The 24857-nt window shown below is 42.6% G+C and overlaps 1 protein-coding gene across 1 annotated transcript; it reads right to left on the reverse strand.

Annotated features, from left to right (window-relative positions):
- Nucleotides 1-73: 73 nt before the first annotated feature.
- gba1 (glucosylceramidase beta 1) lies at nt 74-24671 on the reverse strand. Its single transcript, XM_069537613.1, has 12 exons — nt 24449-24671; nt 24257-24334; nt 4944-5135; nt 4717-4863; nt 4019-4152; nt 3696-3868; nt 3527-3616; nt 3290-3437; nt 2137-2361; nt 1538-1701; nt 1320-1436; nt 74-713 (listed from the first exon to the last, which is right to left on the reverse strand). The coding sequence occupies exons 2-12, from the start codon at nt 24327-24329 to the stop codon at nt 608-610; spliced, it is 1569 nt and encodes a 522-aa protein (XP_069393714.1). The 5' UTR covers nt 24330-24334; nt 24449-24671; the 3' UTR covers nt 74-607.
- Between the last annotated feature and the right edge of the window lie 186 nt (nt 24672-24857).

Below are 24857 nucleotides of genomic sequence, written 5' to 3' on the forward strand. Positions count from 1 at the left end.
TCCAGTTAAAAAATGTAATTTTATATTCTCTCTGCCCCCAAGGATACTTAAAAACATTGGAAGTGACATGGAATACTTTAAAACAAGATGTGCTTTATTTAAAATAGCAACAAAGGGAGGCATTTACAAACTCTGTACATTATTTAATTCATTCAGTGATCTGACATGATGAGGAAACTTAACGCACAGGTCGTTCTGCTGAGTTGACGTATTTAGTAGTTTAAGGTACCATCCCTGATAGGAAGTGGTACAGAACATAGTGCTATGAGTTGAGGTTAATTTGATTATGTGACCAACAAAATCACAAAACCTGCTCATGGTAGACAAAGCAAAAAATTGCAACAGTCAATTTAAGAGCGTATTTAAGTGACTGAAGACATACTCCAGGTAATGACTATCTTTGGTGATGAGGAGTTCAAACATTAAAAGCTTAACTCGTGCATGTTGAAATTACTTCTGTACCTCTCAACTTTACTCTTTCTTGAAATGCACTGCTGCAATACACTGCTGTGGAGAAATGCTCGACTTGATGCATACCATTACCTCTTTACTCCGCTGACGACTCCCTGAACTAAAACATTAACAATGTTCAGATCCACTGTATTGATCAGTGTGTGTTCCAAGCCAGTGTGAGGAGTGAACGAGCCGGAGCAGTGGAGGTGATGTAGCCCACAGCCGGATCCCAAACTTCAAACTGGGTCACGGACGATGACCTAGAACACAGAATTCAGTTCAACTCATTATCATTTACACACATTCAAAACATCTGTATGTAAAGATAGACGACATGGCCGCACCCCAAAAGTGAAGCCAAAGTGTTTTTTAATCCTCCCCCTGGTGGCTGGCTGCAGTAGAGGTCATGAAGCCAGCCTCCTCCCAAGTTTTAGATGGGACATGGACCAAATAAAAAAGATAGTTTCTAACATTTGAGGTAGTTCTTATCACACTGATGTGTGTGCAAGTGTTCATGTTTTACAGTAAGTTTGGTTTTCCTTAGTTTTTCAAAGTATAAAAATGGAGTGAAAAATCATGATTGACAGCTGAGACTTACTTTTGATTGGTCTTGAAATCTGTATATAAATATCCGCTGTCTACACTGGAAGCCACAAAATATTGGCCGTTGCCCCCAGAGGCTAAGTCGTCATCAGACGAAAGCCGATGGGCTCCGAAGTTTGTATCGATGGGACCTCAATACCGCGGCTCGATTGCTGTTTGCAAAAGATGGCAGCTCGAATGTCCAGGATATTTTGGTTTCATTTCCGGATGGCGGGAAGTCGTCCATCTTTATTAACAATCTATGATTCAAACGGATCCTGTACCTGTTGAGTACGATGAGCGCCACCGAGCCGTCTGGTCTGACGAAGGCAGAGAATTCCAGGTGTGTTTCCTCACTGGCAGACACACCCACTCTCTGAGACCCCTCCCACAGGAACTTACTGTGTAAAACAGGAGATTTGTGATTGTTGTTAACCTGCTGCCAAGTGAGGATGGAACAGGAGAAAATGGACATACGGTGTGATAAAAGATCATGTTCTACCTGAAATGGGCCATGCTATAGAAAGTCGGCTGCTTGTAGAAGACGTCACGCTTTGCATCTACGATTACAGGACTGTCCACAAAGTTTTTAACCCAGTTCGGCCCACCGGTCTGGTCCAACGCTAGGTTCCAGTCAGTCCAGCCCACAACATAATGATTCAAGTCCTGCCACAGAGAAAACACGCACAGCTTAATATCCATCTGTTGCTGTGTAACTTTGTTGTAAGATGTGTTACTTTGTGCAAATGACATCAGCCTGCTGTTTTGACAACACATCTACATAAACAAATTCCTCCTGAGCCTGGAGACGTCTGGAGGCTGAGTGCACCCATGCAAAATGGACAGAATGGATGGCGTCCAATTTCCTTAGAGAGAGTGAAGACAGGAGAAAGAAAACACCAGTTCCAGCTTGCTCTGATGGCCTGCAGGCAGTTTGTGTAGAGTGTGCAGCAGAGTGTGACTTGTACACCTGCACGGCAGTATCAGAGGAGGTGACTCACCTTTCCAGTACAACTCACGGCTTGTCAAGACTCACATCTTTTACTGTGGATGGGTCTGAACAAGCAGAACCCTCCATACGTAAGATAAAGACGGTCTCACCTCTATAATGTCATGTGCGTACTGCTCAGCCCTGTCCCAGCTGCCCAGCTTCACCCCTCTGTCGAACGGGCTCCACCCGGCACAGGCCTCCGTGCCAAACAGGTAATACTCTGGATACAGATGATGGGTGAGTCCCAGGCTCAACTCAGCAGGGACGAAGTTGTCCATGTACCAGTGGACTGCCACGCCGTGAATGTACCTTCCTGCATGAACATCGTTGAGGACCTGCAGGGACAAGGGAAGTGAGTGAGAACTGAGTTTCCACATATAATGAAGCCAACACAGCATAGAAGATTATTAACTCATAATTACAGCAAACATTTTAAGTTACCCGATATAAATGAATAATTTTTAATTGGTGAATCCATCCATTTATTCTAGCAATTTATCTGGGTCCAGATTTGCTCGATAATTGATGTGCGATGGAAAACTACAGCTGCTTCTCAATATTGTAACTTGTAATAAACTTGACTTATTTTACCTTTCATCAAGGATCTTAACACTTTTACTTTAACTCATATCCTCTAAAGTGTGTTGAACACTAAGGTCGTCCAATAGGGCTCTGCTGACTGCTCAGGCTCAAGACTGAAGATGACCGGGCATTTGCAGTGAAGGCTCCTCTGCTCCCTGACACTTCTTAAAACAAAGCTGATTTATGAATCCTAGTACAATATTGTTTTACCTAAATGTGTTGTCTATATCATATTATTGTTTTACTGCTGCATTTGAATATTTTGAGTTCTGTATTATTTGAATCCCTGACCTGTTTAATCATATTTGTAAAGCACTTTGTAACTCCATCTATCCATCTTTTGTCTTCTGAATACATCCATGCCAAGTATGGTATTCCAGACATTCCTCTACTCAGCTTAGCTTTCCAGCTCTACCTGGGGGATTCCGAGGCATTCCCAGGCCAGATGGTATATGTAGTCCCTACAGCGAGTTCTGGGTCTACCCTGTGCTGTATAAATAAATTATTATTATTATTAATATGAGGTTCTAGTATTATCTAATCTGTTTTCTGTTACAGTATATCTATTATTTATTTCTGTGGCTGGAGAGTTCTGATTAAGTTTCTGCAAAACCAACGTAAACTCAGGTTTAATTAAGTTTACCTTGGCTTTTTCCACAGTAAGTCTGTCCTTGAACTCACCACTTTGGCCCAGTGAGGCAGCAGCAGACGGTTGTCATCCAGTATGAGGACGTGTGTGCGAGGGAATGATGAGGCATGCAGTGCAGGGCCCAGGTCCAGAGCCACCCAGTCCCGCTGCTCCTCAGGCGTGAAGCCCAGAGCCTGGAAACTGCAGCGAGACAAAGCTATTTCTCAGTCTGATGTGAATGCTTAGAAGCCATGAGGATGCTTAATAATGTTTCATACTAAATCACTCACCTGTAGTTTGTCATCTGTCCTGCAGAGGGCTCATTCCCTGTGGTCAAGGCCCAGAAGGTCAAGTTATATTTAGCGTATTCCTCAAGGAACCTGAGAGGAAAGTGAAGCAACCATCAGAATTCATTTTCCATCTACTCCAACATCAAACTGAGGTGAACCCACATGTCACCTGATATAGTATTGAGCCCATGTTTTATGCTCCTTGCCACCAGGCTGGCCTTTCAGGGAGCCTTTTCCTATGAGTGCACTGTTAGTCTTCATCCAGGCGGGGGCGCTCCAGGCACTGGCCAGAAGAGACAGGGGGCGAGGAGACAGGGCCTGAGCACGCTGCAGAAGAGGGATCTGAGGAGAGGAAGAGGAGGAGATGTGAGAGGGACTGACGGATGTGTGTGTGTGTGTGTGTGTGTGTGTGTGTGTGTGTGTGTGTGTGTGTGTGTGTGTGTGTGTGTGTGTGTGTGTGTGTGTGCGCATGTGTTTCAGACAAATACAGACCTTCGTCTTAACGTCCTCAGGGGCCAGAGAGAAGTTGTCCAGGTTGTAGTCTCCAGCGGAGTCAGCGTAGGTGTACAGACGGGTGGAGAAATCACAGCTTGCCATTGGGACACGCACTACGCTGTAGCCGATACCTGCCAGAGACACAGCCAGCTGAACAATCCCTCAATATTATGACTAACCAAACCCCAGTGGATCAACAACTTTCTGCAGTGATTCACTCCTGGAGATAACAGTTGCAACAATAGTGGTAAAATCTTACCCGGAAACCTTATTTAATTAGAAACCTTTAGTTTGACTCATATTTATGAGTGTGGTCATTTGCCATTCTCTAATACTTTGATTTTAAAAATAGCCCCATTAAAATTCTGTAAAAGTTGTAAACCACAGAGCTCAGCCTTAATAACAAGTGACACTGGACTTCTTATGATAAGCTTGTACATTCATTCATATCCTCTGATAGACTAATAAATATATATGTTTTACTGTGTTGTCGTTTTGTGCAAAACTCTATTTGCTTGTTCATGTGTGAAAAATATACCAGCAAATAATAATTATATCAAAAGATAATAACTAATAAATTTGCATCTACTTCCTGAATATTCCTGGAATGAACATTAAGATCATACTGTTCTGATGCAGTACCGTGGTATTACAAAGCATTTGCGAGATGAGGCAGGTGACCACATGTAGTTTACCTTCACTGGAGAAGTACTGCCGCAGCAGCTGGTCCTGTGCTCCAGCAGAGAGCGACAGGATGTTCATTCCTGCTGCGTCTGTCATCGCTCCACCAAAACCCCGGATCTTCTGGTACTTCTGATAGGGAACGATGGTCAACCTGAGGCCTGAAAGAGACACATACACACGAGATGCTCTGCACTTGTGCAAACGTCACTGACATCCACAATGAGCCCACAACACTCACCTGTCCCGGTGCTGTTCACCTGGACCCGACCCCGACCCGACTCCAGTCTGCTGCCCGCCATGCTGCTCAGGTAGGAGGAGAACTGTCCCAGCGGGGGCAGAGTCACGGACCCGACCCCGTCACAGTACGTTGAGTTACACTCACACACCACGGAGCCGTAGCCAAAGTTTCTGGCTATACATTTGTTGCTTTCTGTCGAGAGAAGAAGAAACAAGAGTGCAATGTTTTAATGACTGTGAAACACAGAAGAGGAAACACAGTTAAACAACTTCAGCAGATTAAAAGCAACAGAGGTAACAATAAAGATATGTCATAGTAAAAATGATACATATGACATCAAACCGACAGGCTGTTAGATAACAATAGGAATAGGGAATAGAATATTCCTATAGGGTAACAAAAGGTATGCAGTGTATATTATACAACACACAAACACAAGACAAACAAATGTACATAAAGAAAAGGCTTACAGACAAGCGGCTAATCTAGATACACGTTAATGAATTGTGCTTTTTTAAGTTTGCTACATTTCAGATATTTTATGTGGAATTGTTTTTAGGAAACAACATTTGTTTTGCTTTTCCATCCTCTATATCAGGAGTCACCAACCTTTTTGAAACTGAGAGCTACTTCATGGGTACTGAGTCATATGAAGGGCTACCAGTTTGATACACTCTTCTGAAATAACAAATTTGCTCAGTTTGCCTTTAGTTATATATTATTATTCATGATAAATTATACTCATCTATATGAAGACACTTATCACGTTAATGATTTCTCGCAATAATTATCAGCTATGACTTAACAAGGTGGCAAACAGATAATATCAATATTCAACACTTTATTTCTATTAATCTCAGCAATTGTTTACATTTTCAGATAATCACTTCTACAGCATTTCAAAAGAAAATTAGGGTTAGGGTTAGGGTTGCAGTTAGGGTTAGGGTTAGGGATGACAACCCATTGGAGATCAAGATATTCTTGAATAACTTTTTTTCTGAAGGTCATAGAGACTTGGATGTTGGTTCCATCTGGACTAATGTGGGTAGGCCCGATCCATTGGTACCACCCCCGAGCTTCTACGACCTTCGGAAGGGGTCAAACCACCAAATCAAACAAAAAAAGTACAAGATATTTTTGAATAACTTTTTTTCTGAAAGTCATAGAGACTTGGGCATTTTACAAATAATAAAGGGGCGCATGCCACACACCCACACCAAATTTCAGCCCGTTACGAGCAAGCAGCGCAGAGTTATTCACCCTAAGGCAATATGGGTTAGGGTTGAAATTAGGGTTAGGGTTGCAGTTAGGGTTAGGGTTAGGGTTGTGATTAGGGTTAGGGTTAGGGATGACAACCCATTGGAGATCAAGATATTCTTGAATAACTTTTTTTCTGAAGGTCATAGAGACTTGGATGTTGGTTCCATCTGGACTAATGTGGGGATGCCCGATCCATTGGTACCATCCCCGAGCTTCTACGACCTTCGGAAGGGGTCAAACCACCAAATCAAACAAAAACAGTACAAGATATTTTTGAATAACTTTTTTTCTGAAAGTCATAGAGACTTGGGCATTTTACAAATAATAAAGGGGCGCATGCCACACACCCACACCAAATTTCAGCACGTTACGAGCAAGCAGCGCAGAGTTATTCACCATAAGGCAATATGGGTTAGGGTTGAAATTAGGGTTAGGGTTGCAGTTAGGGTTAGGGTTAGGGTTGTGATTAGGGTTAGGGTTGTGATTAGGGTTAGGGTTGTGATTAGGGTTAGGGTTAGGGATGACAACCCATTGGAGATCAAGATATTCTTGAATAACTTTTTTTCTGAAGGTCATAGAGACTTGGATGTTGGTTCCATCTGGACTAATGTGGGGATGCCCGATCCATTGGTACCATCCCCGAGCTTCTACGACCTTCGGAAGGGGTCAAACCACCAAATCAAACAAAAAAAGTACAAGATATTTTTGAATAACTTTTTGTCTGAAAGTCATAGAGACTTGGGCATTTTACAAATAATAAAGGGGCGCATGCCACACACCCACACCAAATTTCAGCACGTTACGAGCAAGCAGCGCAGAGTTATTCACCCTAAGGCAATATGGGTTAGGGTTGAAATTAGGGTTAGGGTTGCAATTAGGGTTAGGGTTAGGGTTGAAATTAGGGTTAGGGTTAGGGTTGTGATTAGGGTTAGGGTTGTGATTAGGGTTAGGGTTAGGGATGACAACCCATTGGAGATCAAGATATTCTTGAATAACTTTTTTTCTGAAGGTCATAGAGACTTGGATGTTGGTTCCATCTGGACTAATGTGGGTAGGCCCGATCCATTGGTACCACCCCTGAGCTTCTACGACCTTCGGAAGGGGTCAAACCACCAAATCAAACAAAAAAAGTACAAGATATTTTTGAATAACATTTTTTCTGAAAGTCATAGAGACTTGGGCATTTTACAAATAATAAAGGGGCGCATGCCACACACCCACACCAAATTTCAGCACGTTACGAGCAAGCAGCGCAGAGTTATTCACCCTAAGGCAATATGGGTTAGGGTTGAAATTAGGGTTAGGGTTGCAGTTAGGGTTAGGGTTAGGGTTGTGATTAGGGTTAGGGTTGTGATTAGGGTTAGGGTTAGGGATGACAACCCATTGGAGATCAAGATATTCTTGAATAACTTTTTTTCTGAAGGTCATAGAGACTTGGATGTTGGTTCCATCTGGACTAATGTGGGGATGCCCGATCCATTGGTACCATCCCCGAGCTTCTACGACCTTCGCAAGGGGTCAAACCACCAAATCAAACAAAAAAGTACAAGATATTTTTGAATAACTTTTTTTCTGAAAGTCATAGAGACTTGGGCATTTTACAAATAATAAAGGGGCGCATGCCACACACCCACACCAAATTTCAGCACGTTACGAGCAAGCAGCGCAGAGTTATTCACCCTAAGGCAATATGGGTTAGGGTTGAAATTAGGGTTAGGGTTGCAGTTAGGGTTAGGGTTAGGGTTGTGATTAGGGTTAGGGTTGTGATTAGGGTTAGGGTTAGGGTTGTGATTAGGGTTAGGGTTAGGGATGACAACCCATTGGAGATCAAGATATTCTTGAATAACTTTTTTTCTGAAGGTCATAGAGACTTGGATGTTGGTTCCATCTGGACTAATGTGGGTAGGCCCGATCCATTGGTACCACCCCTGAGCTTCTACGACCTTCGGAAGGGGTCAAACCACCAAATCAAACAAAAAAAGTACAAGATATTTTTGAATAACATTTTTTCTGAAAGTCATAGAGACTTGGGCATTTTACAAATAATAAAGGGGCGCATGCCACACACCCAAACCAAATTTCAGCACGTTACGAGCAAGCAGCGCAGAGTTATTCACCCTAAGGCAATATGGGTTAGGGTTGAAATTAGGGTTAGGGTTGCAGTTAGGGTTAGGGTTAGGGTTGTGATTAGGGTTAGGGTTAGGGTTGTGATTAGGGTTAGGGTTAGGGATGACAACCCATTGGAGATCAAGATATTCTTGAATAACTTTTTTTCTGAAGGTCATAGAGACTTGGATGTTGGTTCCATCTGGACTAATGTGGGGATGCCCGATCCATTGGTACCATCCCCGAGCTTCTACGACCTTCGGAAGGGGTCAAACCACCAAATCAAACAAAAAAAGTACAAGATATTTTTTAATAACATTTTTTCTGAAAGTCATAGAGACTTGGGCATTTTACAAATAATAAAGGGGCGCATGCCACACACCCACACCAAATTTCAGCACGTTACGAGCAAGCAGCGCAGAGTTATTCACCCTAAGGCAATATGGGTTAGGGTTGAAATTAGGGTTAGGGTTGCAGTTAGGGTTAGGGTTAGGGTTGTGATTAGGGTTAGGGTTGTGATTAGGGTTAGGGTTAGGGTTGTGATTAGGGTTAGGGTTAGGGATGACAACCCATTGGAGATCAAGATATTCTTGAATAACTTTTTTTCTGAAGGTCATAGAGACTTGGATGTTGGTTCCATCTGGACTAATGTGGGTAGGCCCGATCCATTGGTACCACCCCTGAGCTTCTACGACCTTCGGAAGGGGTCAAACCACCAAATCAAACAAAAAAAGTACAAGATATTTTTGAATAACTTTTTTTCTGAAAGTCATAGAGACTTGGGCATTTTACAAATAATAAAGGGGCGCATGCTACACACCCACACCAAATTTCAGCACGTTACGAGCAAGCAGCGCAGAGTTATTCACCCTAAGGCAATATGGGTTAGGGTTGAAATTAGGGTTAGGGTTGCAGTTAGGGTTAGGGTTAGGGTTGTGATTAGGGTTAGGGTTAGGGTTGTGATTAGGGTTAGGGTTAGGGATGACAACCCATTGGAGATCAAGATATTCTTGAATAACTTTTTTTCTGAAGGCCATAGAGACTTGGATGTTGGTTCCATCTGGACTAATGTGGGGATGCCCGATCCATTGGTACCATCCCCGAGCTTCTACGACCTTCGGAAGGGGTCAAACCACCAAATCAAACAAAAAAAGTACAAGATATTTTTTAATAACATTTTTTCTGAAAGTCATAGAGACTTGGGCATTTTACAAATAATAAAGGGGCGCATGCCACACACCCACACCAAATTTCAGCACGTTACGAGCAAGCAGCGCAGAGTTATTCACCCTAAGGCAATATGGGTTAGGGTTGAAATTAGGGTTAGGGTTGCAGTTAGGGTTAGGGTTAGGGTTGTGATTAGGGTTAGGGTTGTGATTAGGGTTAGGGTTAGGGATGACAACCCATTGGAGATCAAGATATTCTTGAATAACTTTTTTTCTGAAGGTCATAGAGACTTGGATGTTGGTTCCATCTGGACTAATGTGGGTAGGCCCGATCCATTGGTACCACCCCTGAGCTTCTACGACCTTCGGAAGGGGTCAAACCACCAAATCAAACAAAAAAAGTACAAGATATTTTTGAATAACTTTTTTTCTGAAAGTCATAGAGACTTGGGCATTTTACAAATAATAAAGGGGCGCATGCCACACACCCACACCAAATGTCAGCACGTTACGAGCAAGCAGCGCAGAGTTATTCACCCTAAGGCAATATGGGTTAGGGTTGAAATTAGGGTTAGGGTTGCAGTTAGGGTTAGGGTTAGGGTTGTGATTAGGGTTAGGGTTAGGGATGACAACCCATTGGAGATCAAGATATTCTTGAATAACTTTTTTTCTGAAGGTCATAGAGACTTGGATGTTGGTTCCATCTGGACTAATGTGGGGATGCCCGATCCATTGGTACCATCCCCGAGCTTCTACGACCTTCGGAAGGGGTCAAACCACCAAATCAAACAAAAAAAGTACAAGATATTTTTGAATAACTTTTTTTCTGAAAGTCATAGAGACTTGGGCATTTTACAAATAATAAAGGGGCGCATGCCACACACCCACACCAAATTTCAGCACGTTACGAGCAAGCAGCGCAGAGTTATTCACCCTAAGGCAATATGGGTTAGGGTTGAAATTAGGGTTAGGGTTGCAGTTAGGGTTAGGGTTAGGGTTGTGATTAGGGTTAGGGTTGTGATTAGGGTTAGGGTTAGGGTTGTGATTAGGGTTAGGGTTAGGGATGACAACCCATTGGAGATCAAGATATTCTTGAATAACTTTTTTTCTGAAGGTCATAGAGACTTGGATGTTGGTTCCATCTGGACTAATGTGGGTAGGCCCGATCCATTGGTACCACCCCTGAGCTTCTACGACCTTCGGAAGGGGTCAAACCACCAAATCAAACAAAAAAAGTACAAGATATTTTTGAATAACATTTTTTCTGAAAGTCATAGAGACTTGGGCATTTTACAAATAATAAAGGGGCGCATGCCACACACCCACACCAAATTTCAGCACGTTACGAGCAAGCAGCGCAGAGTTATTCACCCTAAGGCAATATGGGTTAGGGTTGAAATTAGGGTTAGGGTTGCAGTTAGGGTTAGGGTTAGGGTTGTGATTAGGGTTAGGGTTAGGGATGACAACCCATTGGAGATCAAGATATTCTTGAATAACTTTTTTTCTGAAGGTCATAGAGACTTGGATGTTGGTTCCATCTGGACTAATGTGGGTAGGCCCGATCCATTGGTACCACCCCTGAGCTTCTACGACCTTCGGAAGGGGTCAAACCACCAAATCAAACAAAAAAAGTACAAGATATTTTTGAATAACATTTTTTCTGAAAGTCATAGAGACTTGGGCATTTTACAAATAATAAAGGGGCGCATGCCACACACCCACACCAAATTTCAGCACGTTACGAGCAAGCAGCGCAGAGTTATTCACCCTAAGGCAATATGGGTTAGGGTTGAAATTAGGGTTAGGGTTGCAATTAGGGTTAGGGTTAGGGTTGAAATTAGGGTTAGGGTTAGGGTTGTGATTAGGGTTAGGGTTAGGGATGACAACCCATTGGAGATCAAGATATTCTTGAATAACTTTTTTTCTGAAGGTCATAGAGACTTGGATGTTGGTTCCATCTGGACTAATGTGGGTAGGCCCGATCCATTGGTACCACCCCTGAGCTTCTACGCCCTTCGGAAGGGGTCAAACCACCAAATCAAACAAAAAAAGTACAAGATATTTTTGAATAACATTTTTTCTGAAAGTCATAGAGACTTGGGCATTTTACAAATAATAAAGGGGCGCATGCCACACACCCACACCAAATTTCAGCACGTTACGAGCAAGCAGCGCAGAGTTATTCACCCTAAGGCAATATGGGTTAGGGTTGAAATTAGGGTTAGGGTTGCAGTTAGGGTTAGGGTTAGGGTTGTGATTAGGGTTAGGGTTGTGATTAGGGTTAGGGTTAGGGTTGTGATTAGGGTTAGGGTTAGGGATGACAACCCATTGGAGATCAAGATATTCTTGAATAACTTTTTTTCTGAAGGTCATAGAGACTTGGATGTTGGTTCCATCTGGACTAATGTGGGTAGGCCCGATCCATTGGTACCACCCCTGAGCTTCTACGACCTTCGGAAGGGGTCAAACCACCAAATCAAACAAAAAAAGTACAAGATATTTTTGAATAACATTTTTTCTGAAAGTCATAGAGACTTGGGCATTTTACAAATAATAAAGGGGCGCATGCCACACACCCACACCAAATTTCAGCACGTTACGAGCAAGCAGCGCAGAGTTATTCACCCTAAGGCAATATGGGTTAGGGTTGAAATTAGGGTTAGGGTTGCAGTTAGGGTTAGGGTTAGGGTTGTGATTAGGGTTAGGGTTAGGGTTGTGATTAGGGTTAGGGTTAGGGTTGTGATTAGGGTTAGGGTTAGGGATGACAACCCATTGGAGATCAAGATATTCTTGAATAACTTTTTTTCTGAAGGTCATAGAGACTTGGATGTTGGTTCCATCTGGACTAATGTGGGGATGCCCGATCCATTGGTACCATCCCCGAGCTTCTACGACCTTCGGAAGGGGTCAAACCACCAAATCAAACAAAAAAAGTACAAGATATTTTTGAATAACTTTTTGTCTGAAAGTCATAGAGACTTGGGCATTTTACAAATAATAAAGGGGCGCATGCCACACACCCACACCAAATTTCAGCACGTTACGAGCAAGCAGCGCAGAGTTATTCACCCTAAGGCAATATGGGTTAGGGTTGAAATTAGGGTTAGGGTTGCAATTAGGGTTAGGGTTAGGGTTGAAATTAGGGTTAGGGTTAGGGTTGTGATTAGGGTTAGGGTTAGGGATGACAACCCATTGGAGATCAAGATATTCTTGAATAACTTTTTTTCTGAAGGTCATAGAGACTTGGATGTTGGTTCCATCTGGACTAATGTGGGGATGCCCGATCCATTGGTACCATCCCCGAGCTTCTACGACCTTCGGAAGGGGTCAAACCACCAAATCAAACAAAAAAAGTACAAGATATTTTTGAATAACTTTTTTTCTGAAAGTCATAGAGACTTGGGCATTTTACAAATAATAAAGGGGCGCATGCCACACACCCACACCAAATTTCAGCACGTTACGAGCAAGCAGCGCAGAGTTATTCACCCTAAGGCAATATGGGTTAGGGTTGAAATTAGGGTTAGGGTTGCAGTTAGGGTTAGGGTTAGGGTTGTGATTAGGGTTAGGGTTAGGGTTGTGATTAGGGTTAGGGTTAGGGTTGTGATTAGGGTTAGGGTTAGGGATGACAACCCATTGGAGATCAAGATATTCTTGAATAACTTTTTTTCTGAAGGTCATAGAGACTTGGATGTTGGTTCCATCTGGACTAATGTGGGTAGGCCCGATCCATTGGTACCATCCCCGAGCTTCTACGACCTTCGGAAGGGGTCAAACCACCAAATCAAACAAAAAAAGTACAAGATATTTTTGAATAACATTTTTTCTGAAAGTCATAGAGACTTGGGCATTTTACAAATAATAAAGGGGCGCATGCCACACACCCACACCAAATTTCAGCACGTTACGAGCAAGCAGCGCAGAGTTATTCACCCTAAGGCAATATGGGTTAGGGTTGAAATTAGGGTTAGGGTTGCAATTAGGGTTAGGGTTAGGGTTGAAATTAGGGTTAGGGTTAGGGTTGTGATTAGGGTTAGGGTTAGGGATGACAACCCATTGGAGATCAAGATATTCTTGAATAACTTTTTTTCTGAAGGTCATAGAGACTTGGATGTTGGTTCCATCTGGACTAATGTGGGGATGCCCGATCCATTGGTACCATCCCCGAGCTTCTACGACCTTCGGAAGGGGTCAAACCACCAAATCAAACAAAAAAAGTACAAGATATTTTTGAATAACTTTTTTTCTGAAAGTCATAGAGACTTGGGCATTTTACAAATAATAAAGGGGCGCATGCCACACACCCACACCAAATTTCAGCACGTTACGAGCAAGCAGCGCAGAGTTATTCACCCTAAGGCAATATGGGTTAGGGTTGAAATTAGGGTTAGGGTTGCAGTTAGGGTTAGGGTTAGGGTTGTGATTAGGGTTAGGGTTAGGGTTGTGATTAGGGTTAGGGTTAGGGTTGTGATTAGGGTTAGGGTTAGGGATGACAACCCATTGGAGATCAAGATATTCTTGAATAACTTTTTTTCTGAAGGCCATAGAGACTTGGATGTTGGTTCCATCTGGACTAATGTGGGGATGCCCGATCCATTGGTACCATCCCCGAGCTTCTACGACCTTCGGAAGGGGTCAAACCACCAAATCAAACAAAAAAAGTACAAGATATTTTTTAATAACATTTTTTCTGAAAGTCATAGAGACTTGGGCATTTTACAAATAATAAAGGGGCGCATGCCACACACCCACACCAAATTTCAGCACGTTACGAGCAAGCAGCGCAGAGTTATTCACCCTAAGGCAATATGGGTTAGGGTTGAAATTAGGGTTAGGGTTGCAGTTAGGGTTAGGGTTAGGGTTGTGATTAGGGTTAGGGTTGTGATTAGGGTTAGGGTTAGGGTTGTGATTAGGGTTAGGGTTAGGGATGACAACCCATTGGAGATCAAGATATTCTTGAATAACTTTTTTTCTGAAGGTCATAGAGACTTGGATGTTGGTTCCATCTGGACTAATGTGGGGATGCCCGATCCATTGGTACCATCCCCGAGCTTCTACGACCTTCGGAAGGGGTCAAACCACCAAATCAAACAAAAAAAGTACAAGATATTTTTGAATAACTTTTTTTCTGAAAGTCATAGAGACTTGGGCATTTTACAAATAATAAAGGGGCGCATGCCACACACCCACACCAAATTTCAGCACGTTACGAGCAAGCAGCGCAGAGTTATTCACCCTAAGGCAATATGGGTTAGGGTTGAAATTAGGGTTAGGGTTGCAGTTAGGGTTAGGGTTAGGGTTGTGATTAGGGTTAGGGTTAGGGTTGTGATTAGGGTTAGGGTTAGGGTTGTGATTAGGGTTAGGGTTAGGGATGACAACCCATTGGAGATCAAGATATTCTTGAATAACTTTTTTTCTGAAGGCCATAGAGACTTGGATGTTGGTTCCATCTGGACTAATGTGGGGATGCCCGATCCATTGGTACCATCCCCGAGCTTCTACGACCTTCGGAAGGGGTCAAACCACCAAATCAAACAAAAAAAGTACAAGATATTTTTTAATAACATTTTTTCTGAAAGTCATAGAGACTTGGGCATTTTACAAATAATAAAGGGGCGCATGCCACACACCCACACCAAATTTCAGCACGTTACGAGCAAGCAGCGCAGAGTTATTCACCCTAAGGCAATATGGGTTAGGGTTGAAATTAGGGTTAGGGTTGCAGTTAGGGTTAGGGTTAGGGTTGTGATTAGGGTTAGGGTTGTGATTAGGGTTAGGGTTAGGGTTGTGATTAGGGTTAGGGTTAGGGATGACAACCCATTGGAGATCAAGATATTCTTGAATAACTTTTTTTCTGAAGGTCATAGAGACTTGGATGTTGGTTCCATCTGGACTAATGTGGGGATGCCCGATCCATTGGTACCATCCCCGAGCTTCTACGACCTTCGGAAGGGGTCAAACCACCAAATCAAACAAAAAAAGTACAAGATATTTTTGAATAACTTTTTGTCTGAAAGTCATAGAGACTTGGGCATTTTACAAATAATAAAGGGGCGCATGCCACACACCCACACCAAATTTCAGCACGTTACGAGCAAGCAGCGCAGAGTTATTCACCCTAAGGCAATATGGGTTAGGGTTGAAATTAGGGTTAGGGTTGCAATTAGGGTTAGGGTTAGGGTTGAAATTAGGGTTAGGGTTAGGGTTGTGATTAGGGTTAGGGTTAGGGATGACAACCCATTGGAGATCAAGATATTCTTGAATAACTTTTTTTCTGAAGGTCATAGAGACTTGGATGTTGGTTCCATCTGGACTAATGTGGGGATGCCCGATCCATTGGTACCATCCCCGAGCTTCTACGACCTTCGGAAGGGGTCAAACCACCAAATCAAACAAAAAAAGTACAAGATATTTTTGAATAACTTTTTTTCTGAAAGTCATAGAGACTTGGGCATTTTACAAATAATAAAGGGGCGCATGCCACACACCCACACCAAATTTCAGCACGTTACGAGCAAGCAGCGCAGAGTTATTCACCCTAAGGCAATATGGGTTAGGGTTGAAATTAGGGTTAGGGTTGCAGTTAGGGTTAGGGTTAGGGTTGTGATTAGGGTTAGGGTTAGGGTTGTGATTAGGGTTAGGGTTAGGGTTGTGATTAGGGTTAGGGTTAGGGATGACAACCCATTGGAGATCAAGATATTCTTGAATAACTTTTTTTCTGAAGGTCATAGAGACTTGGATGTTGGTTCCATCTGGACTAATGTGGGTAGGCCCGATCCATTGGTACCATCCCCGAGCTTCTACGACCTTCGGAAGGGGTCAAACCACCAAATCAAACAAAAAAAGTACAAGATATTTTTGAATAACATTTTTTCTGAAAGTCATAGAGACTTGGGCATTTTACAAATAATAAAGGGGCGCATGCCACACACCCACACCAAATTTCAGCACGTTACGAGCAAGCAGCGCAGAGTTATTCACCCTAAGGCAATATGGGTTAGGGTTGAAATTAGGGTTAGGGTTGCAATTAGGGTTAGGGTTAGGGTTGAAATTAGGGTTAGGGTTAGGGTTGTGATTAGGGTTAGGGTTAGGGATGACAACCCATTGGAGATCAAGATATTCTTGAATAACTTTTTTTCTGAAGGTCATAGAGACTTGGATGTTGGTTCCATCTGGACTAATGTGGGGATGCCCGATCCATTGGTACCATCCCCGAGCTTCTACGACCTTCGGAAGGGGTCAAACCACCAAATCAAACAAAAAAAGTACAAGATATTTTTGAATAACTTTTTTTCTGAAAGTCATAGAGACTTGGGCATTTTACAAATAATAAAGGGGCGCATGCCACACACCCACACCAAATTTCAGCACGTTACGAGCAAGCAGCGCAGAGTTATTCACCCTAAGGCAATATGGGTTAGGGTTGAAATTAGGGTTAGGGTTGCAGTTAGGGTTAGGGTTAGGGTTGTGATTAGGGTTAGGGTTAGGGTTGTGATTAGGGTTAGGGTTAGGGTTGTGATTAGGGTTAGGGTTAGGGATGACAACCCATTGGAGATCAAGATATTCTTGAATAACTTTTTTTCTGAAGGTCATAGAGACTTGGATGTTGGTTCCATCTGGACTAATGTGGGTAGGCCCGATCCATTGGTACCATCCCCGAGCTTCTACGACCTTAGGAAGGGGTCAAACCACCAAATCAAACAAAAAAAGTACAAGATATTTTTGAATAACATTTTTTCTGAAAGTCATAGAGACTTGGGCATTTTACAAATAATAAAGGGGCGCATGCCACACACCCACACCAAATTTCAGCACGTTACGAGCAAGCAGCGCAGAGTTATTCACCCTAAGGCAATATGGGTTAGGGTTGAAATTAGGGTTAGGGTTGCAATTAGGGTTAGGGTTAGGGTTGAAATTAGGGTTAGGGTTAGGGTTGTGATTAGGGTTAGGGTTAGGGATGACAACCCATTGGAGATCAAGATATTCTTGAATAACTTTTTTTCTGAAGGTCATAGAGACTTGGATGTTGGTTCCATCTGGACTAATGTGGGGATGCCCGATCCATTGGTACCATCCCCGAGCTTCTACGACCTTCGGAAGGGGTCAAACCACCAAATCAAACAAAAAAAGTACAAGATATTTTTGAATAACTTTTTTTCTGAAAGTCATAGAGACTTGGGCATTTTACAAATAATAAAGGGGCGCATGCCACACACCCACACCAAATTTCAGCACGTTACGAGCAAGCAGCGCAGAGTTATTCACCCTAAGGCAATATGGGTTAGGGTTGAAATTAGGGTTAGGGTTGCAGTTAGGGTTAGGGTTAGGGTTGTGATTAGGGTTAGGGTTAGGGTTGTGATTAGGGTTAGGGTTAGGGTTGTGATTAGGGTTAGGGTTAGGGATGACAACCCATTGGAGATCAAGATATTCTTGAATAACTTTTTTTCTGAAGGCCATAGAGACTTGGATGTTGGTTCCATCTGGACTAATGTGGGGATGCCCGATCCATTGGTACCATCCCCGAGCTTCTACGACCTTCGGAAGGGGTCAAACCACCAAATCAAACAAAAAAAGTACAAGATATTTTTTAATAACATTTTTTCTGAAAGTCATAGAGACTTGGGCATTTTACAAATAATAAAGGGGCGCATGCCACACACCCACACCAAATTTCAGCACGTTACGAGCAAGCAGCGCAGAGTTATTCACCCTAAGGCAATATGGGTTAGGGTTGAAATTAGGGTTAGGGTTGCAGTTAGGGTTAGGGTTAGGGTTGTGATTAGGGTTAGGGTTGTGATTAGGGTTAGGGTTAGGGTTGTGATTAGGGTTAGGGTTAGGGATGACAACCCATTGGAGATCAAGATATTCTTGAATAACTTTTTTTCTGAAGGTCATAGAGACTTGGATGTTGGTTCCATCTGGACTAATGTGGGGATGCCTGATCCATTGGTACCACCCCTGAGCTTCTACGACCTTCAGAAGGGGTCAAACCACCAAATCAAGCAAAAAAAGTACAAGATATTTTTGAATAACTTTTTTTCTGAAAGTCATAGAGACTTGGGCATTTTACAAATAATAAAGGGGCGCATGCCACACACCCACACCAAATTTCAGCACGTTACGAGCAAGCAGCGCAGAGTTATTCACCCTAAGGCAATATGGGTTAGGGTTGAAATTAGGGTTAGGGTTGCAGTTAGGGTTAGGGTTAGGGTTGTGATTAGGGTTAGGGTTAGGGTTGTGATTAGGGTTAGGGTTAGGGTTGTGATTAGGGTTAGGGTTAGGGATGACAACCCATTGGAGATCAAGATATTCTTGAATAACTTTTTTTCTGAAGGCCATAGAGACTTGGATGTTGGTTCCATCTGGACTAATGTGGGGATGCCCGATCCATTGGTACCATCCCCGAGCTTCTACGACCTTCGGAAGGGGTCAAACCACCAAATCAAACAAAAAAAGTACAAGATATTTTTTAATAACATTTTTTCTGAAAGTCATAGAGACTTGGGCATTTTACAAATAATAAAGGGGCGCATGCCACACACCCACACCAAATTTCAGCACGTTACGAGCAAGCAGCGCAGAGTTATTCACCCTAAGGCAATATGGGTTAGGGTTGAAATTAGGGTTAGGGTTGCAGTTAGGGTTAGGGTTAGGGTTGTGATTAGGGTTAGGGTTAGGGTTGTGATTAGGGTTAGGGTTAGGGTTGTGATTAGGGTTAGGGTTAGGGATGACAACCCATTGGAGATCAAGATATTCTTGAATAACTTTTTTTCTGAAGGTCATAGAGACTTGGATGTTGGTTCCATCTGGACTAATGTGGGTAGGCCCGATCCATTGGTACCACCCCTGAGCTTCTACGACCTTCGGAAGGGGTCAAACCACCAAATCAAACAAAAAAAGTACAAGATATTTTTGAATAACATTTTTTCTGAAAGTCATAGAGACTTGGGCATTTTACAAATAATAAAGGGGCGCATGCCACACACCCACACCAAATTTCAGCACGTTACGAGCAAGCAGCGCAGAGTTATTCACCCTAAGGCAATATGGGTTAGGGTTGAAATTAGGGTTAGGGTTGCAATTAGGGTTAGGGTTAGGGATGACAACCCATTGGAGATCAAGATATTCTTGAATAACTTTTTTTCTGAAGGCCATAGAGACTTGGATGTTGGTTCCATCTGGACTAATGTGGGGATGCCCGATCCATTGGTACCATCCCCGAGCTTCTACGACCTTCGGAAGGGGTCAAACCACCAAATCAAACAAAAAAAGTACAAGATATTTTTTAATAAAATTTTTTCTGAAAGTCATAGAGACTTGGGCATTTTACAAATAATAAAGGGGCGCATGCCACACACCCACACCAAATTTCAGCACGTTACGAGCAAGCAGCGCAGAGTTATTCACCCTAAGGCAATATGGGTTAGGGTTGAAATTAGGGTTAGGGTTGCAGTTAGGGTTAGGGTTGTGATTAGGGTTAGGGTTAGGGTTGTGATTAGGGTTAGGGTTAGGGTTGTGATTAGGGTTAGGGTTAGGGATGACAACCCATTGGAGATCAAGATATTCTTGAATAACTTTTTTTCTGAAGGTCATAGAGACTTGGATGTTGGTTCCATCTGGACTAATGTGGGGATGCCCGATCCATTGGTACCATCCCCGAGCTTCTACGACCTTCGGAAGGGGTCAAACCACCAAATCAAACAAAAAAAGTACAAGATATTTTTGAATAACTTTTTGTCTGAAAGTCATAGAGACTTGGGCATTTTACAAATAATAAAGGGGCGCATGCCACACACCCACACCAAATTTCAGCACGTTACGAGCAAGCAGCGCAGAGTTATTCACCCTAAGGCAATATGGGTTAGGGTTGAAATTAGGGTTAGGGTTGCAATTAGGGTTAGGGTTAGGGTTGAAATTAGGGTTAGGGTTAGGGTTGTGATTAGGGTTAGGGTTAGGGATGACAACCCATTGGAGATCAAGATATTCTTGAATAACTTTTTTTCTGAAGGTCATAGAGACTTGGATGTTGGTTCCATCTGGACTAATGTGGGGATGCCCGATCCATTGGTACCATCCCCGAGCTTCTACGACCTTCGGAAGGGGTCAAACCACCAAATCAAACAAAAAAAGTACAAGATATTTTTGAATAACTTTTTTTCTGAAAGTCATAGAGACTTGGGCATTTTACAAATAATAAAGGGGCGCATGCCACACACCCACACCAAATTTCAGCACGTTACGAGCAAGCAGCGCAGAGTTATTCACCCTAAGGCAATATGGGTTAGGGTTGAAATTAGGGTTAGGGTTGCAGTTAGGGTTAGGGTTAGGGTTGTGATTAGGGTTAGGGTTAGGGTTGTGATTAGGGTTAGGGTTAGGGTTGTGATTAGGGTTAGGGTTAGGGATGACAACCCATTGGAGATCAAGATATTCTTGAATAACTTTTTTTCTGAAGGTCATAGAGACTTGGATGTTGGTTCCATCTGGACTAATGTGGGTAGGCCCGATCCATTGGTACCACCCCTGAGCTTCTACGACCTTCGGAAGGGGTCAAACCACCAAATCAAACAAAAAAAGTACAAGATATTTTTGAATAACATTTTTTCTGAAAGTCATAGAGACTTGGGCATTTTACAAATAATAAAGGGGCGCATGCCACACACCCAAACCAAATTTCAGCACGTTACGAGCAAGCAGCGCAGAGTTATTCACCCTAAGGCAATATGGGTTAGGGTTGAAATTAGGGTTAGGGTTGCAGTTAGGGTTAGGGTTAGGGTTGTGATTAGGGTTAGGGTTGTGATTAGGGTTAGGGTTAGGGTTGTGATTAGGGTTAGGGTTAGGGATGACAACCCATTGGAGATCAAGATATTCTTGAATAACTTTTTTTCTGAAGGTCATAGAGACTTGGATGTTGGTTCCATCTGGACTAATGTGGGGATGCCTGATCCATTGGTACCACCCCTGAGCTTCTACGACCTTCAGAAGGGGTCAAACCACCAAATCAAGCAAAAAAAGTACAAGATATTTTTGAATAACTTTTTTTCTGAAAGTCATAGAGACTTGGGCATTTTACAAATAATAAAGGGGCGCATGCCACACACCCAAACCAAATTTCAGCACGTTACGAGCAAGCAGCGCAGAGTTATTCACCCTAAGGCAATATGGGTTAGGGTTGAAATTAGGGTTAGGGTTGCAGTTAGGGTTAGGGTTAGGGTTGTGATTAGGGTTAGGGTTGTGATTAGGGTTAGGGTTAGGGTTGTGATTAGGGTTAGGGTTAGGGATGACAACCCATTGGAGATCAAGATATTCTTGAATAACTTTTTTTCTGAAGGTCATAGAGACTTGGATGTTGGTTCCATCTGGACTAATGTGGGTAGGCCCGATCCATTGGTACCACCCCTGAGCTTCTACGACCTTCGGAAGGGGTCAAACCACCAAATCAAACAAAAAAAGTACAAGATATTTTTGAATAACTTTTTTTCTGAAAGTCATAGAGACTTGGGCATTTTACAAATAATAAAGGGGCGCATGCCACACACCCACACCAAATTTCAGCACGTTACGAGCAAGCAGCGCAGAGTTATTCACCCTAAGGCAATATGGGTTAGGGTTGAAATTAGGGTTAGGGTTGCAGTTAGGGTTAGGGTTAGGGTTGTGATTAGGGTTAGGGTTGTGATTAGGGTTAGGGTTAGGGTTGTGATTAGGGTTAGGGTTAGGGATGACAACCCATTGGAGATCAAGATATTCTTGAATAACTTTTTTTCTGAAGGTCATGGAGACTTGGATGTTGGTTCCATCTGGACTAATGTGGGGATGCCTGATCCATTGGTACCACCCCTGAGCTTCTACGACCTTCAGAAGGGGTCAAACCACCAAATCAAGCAAAAAAAGTACAAGATATTTTTGAATAACTTTTTTTCTGAAAGTCATAGAGACTTGGGCATTTTACAAATAATAAAGGGGCGCATGCCACACACCCAAACCAAATTTCAGCACGTTACGAGCAAGCAGCGCAGAGTTATTCACCCTAAGGCAATATGGGTTAGGGTTGAAATTAGGGTTAGGGTTGCAGTTAGGGTTAGGGTTAGGGTTGTGATTAGGGTTAGGGTTGTGATTAGGGTTAGGGTTAGGGTTGTGATTAGGGTTAGGGTTAGGGATGACAACCCATTGGAGATCAAGATATTCTTGAATAACTTTTTTTCTGAAGGTCATAGAGACTTGGATGTTGGTTCCATCTGGACTAATGTGGGGATGCCTGATCCATTGGTACCACCCCTGAGCTTCTACGACCTTCGGAAGGGGTCAAACCACCAAATCAAACAAAAAAAGTACAAGATATTTTTGAATAACTTTTTTTCTGAAAGTCATAGAGACTTGGGCATTTTACAAATAATAAAGGGGCGCATGCCACACACCCACACCAAATTTCAGCACGTTACGAGCAAGCAGCGCAGAGTTATTCACCCTAAGGCAATATGGGTTAGGGTTGAAATTAGGGTTAGGGTTGCAGTTAGGGTTAGGGTTAGGGTTGTGATTAGGGTTAGGGTTAGGGTTGTGATTAGGGTTAGGGTTAGGGATGACAACCCATTGGAGATCAAGATATTCTTGAATAACTTTTTTTCTGAAGGTCATAGAGACTTGGATGTTGGTTCCATCTGGACTAATGAGGGGATGCCCGATCCATTGGTACCATCCCTGAGCTTCTACGACCTTCGGAAGGGGTCAAACCACCAAATCAAACAAAAAAAGTACAAGATATTTTTGAATAACTTTTTTTCTGAAAGTCATAGAGACTTGGGCATTTTACAATTAATAAAGGGGCGCATGCCACACACCCACACCAAATTTCAGCACGTTACGAGCAAGCAGCGCAGAGTTATTCACCCTAAGGCAATATGGGTTAGGGTTGAAATTAGGGTTAGGGTTGCAGTTAGGGTTAGGGTTAGGGTTGTGATTAGGGTTAGGGTTGTGATTAGGGTTAGGGATGACAACCCATTGGAGATCAAGATATTCTTGAATAACTTTTTTTCTGAAGGTCATAGAGACTTGGATGTTGGTTCCATCTGGACTAATGTGGGGATGCCCGATCCATTGGTACCATCCCCGAGCTTCTACGACCTTCGGAAGGGGTCAAACCACCAAATCAAACAAAAAAAGTACAAGATATTTTTTAATAACATTTTTTCTGAAAGTCATAGAGACTTGGGCATTTTACAAATAATAAAGGGGCGCATGCCACACACCCACACCAAATTTCAGCACGTTACGAGCAAGCAGCGCAGAGTTATTCACCCTAAGGCAATATGGGTTAGGGTTGAAATTAGGGTTAGGGTTGCAGTTAGGGTTAGGGTTAGGGTTGTGATTAGGGTTAGGGTTAGGGTTGTGATTAGGGTTAGGGTTAGGGTTGTGATTAGGGTTAGGGTTAGGGATGACAACCCATTGGAGATCAAGATATTCTTGAATAACTTTTTTTCTGAAGGTCATAGAGACTTGGATGTTGGTTCCATCTGGACTAATGTGGGGATGCCCGATCCATTGGTACCACCCCCGAGCTTCTATGAACACCCCATGTGTTTTCATAGGTTAGATTTGAGTTGTATTGATCAAAACAATGGAACCAGTACTGGAAAGCTAAAGTTTAAATTAAATTACAAGAAAAACAGATATTCTGTGGTTTCAATATTGGAACATGTAAAATCATTTACATTGAAATTTAAACACAGGAAAAAAGCAGTGAACTGGTTCTCAGCACAACTACACAACTAGTCTTAAGTGTTGTGTTACCTGTTGACATGGTTACTTGTGCTGTGAGCAAGACAAGAGACACGAGTCCAGCTGTTGGCAGTGACACAGCCATCTCATCTGCAGACAAAGTAGATCCAGTTGCATATAAATGAAACCCTGGGTTAATCAGTAAAACACAAGGAAACACACACACACACACACACACACACACGTTACAGCAGAAGATCTCACCTGACAGGTGCGAAACTCTGACATGTGAAATATTGGAAATATTACTTTCTCTCTACCATCAACTCTCACGGGTGATCTGTACCAAACCATTGAACACTTCCTGTAACGACACTGTTGAGTCATGTGACTTATGTCATGTGAACACCCATGCAATAACCGGTCCCCAACACCAGGGGGCACTGCACCTTCAAATAGATAATAAAATAAATCCATGTTGCTAAATCTATACTGTTCTGATCACGTTCAAGATCATCGTGAATGTTTTTAGACTTTTGCAGCATGTATGATCCAAATAAAAATGTCAATGACATTATCTTAGAACAACTTTCCACCACCTCTGCATCACTTTTTATTATCAATTTTTCAAGTTGTATGTGGAAATATATAGTCAGTGTCATCTATATATTCA

Source organism: Paralichthys olivaceus, chromosome 13 (genome assembly GCF_024713975.1).
Source record: "Paralichthys olivaceus isolate ysfri-2021 chromosome 13, ASM2471397v2, whole genome shotgun sequence".
Lineage (NCBI taxonomy): Eukaryota > Metazoa > Chordata > Actinopteri > Pleuronectiformes > Paralichthyidae > Paralichthys > Paralichthys olivaceus.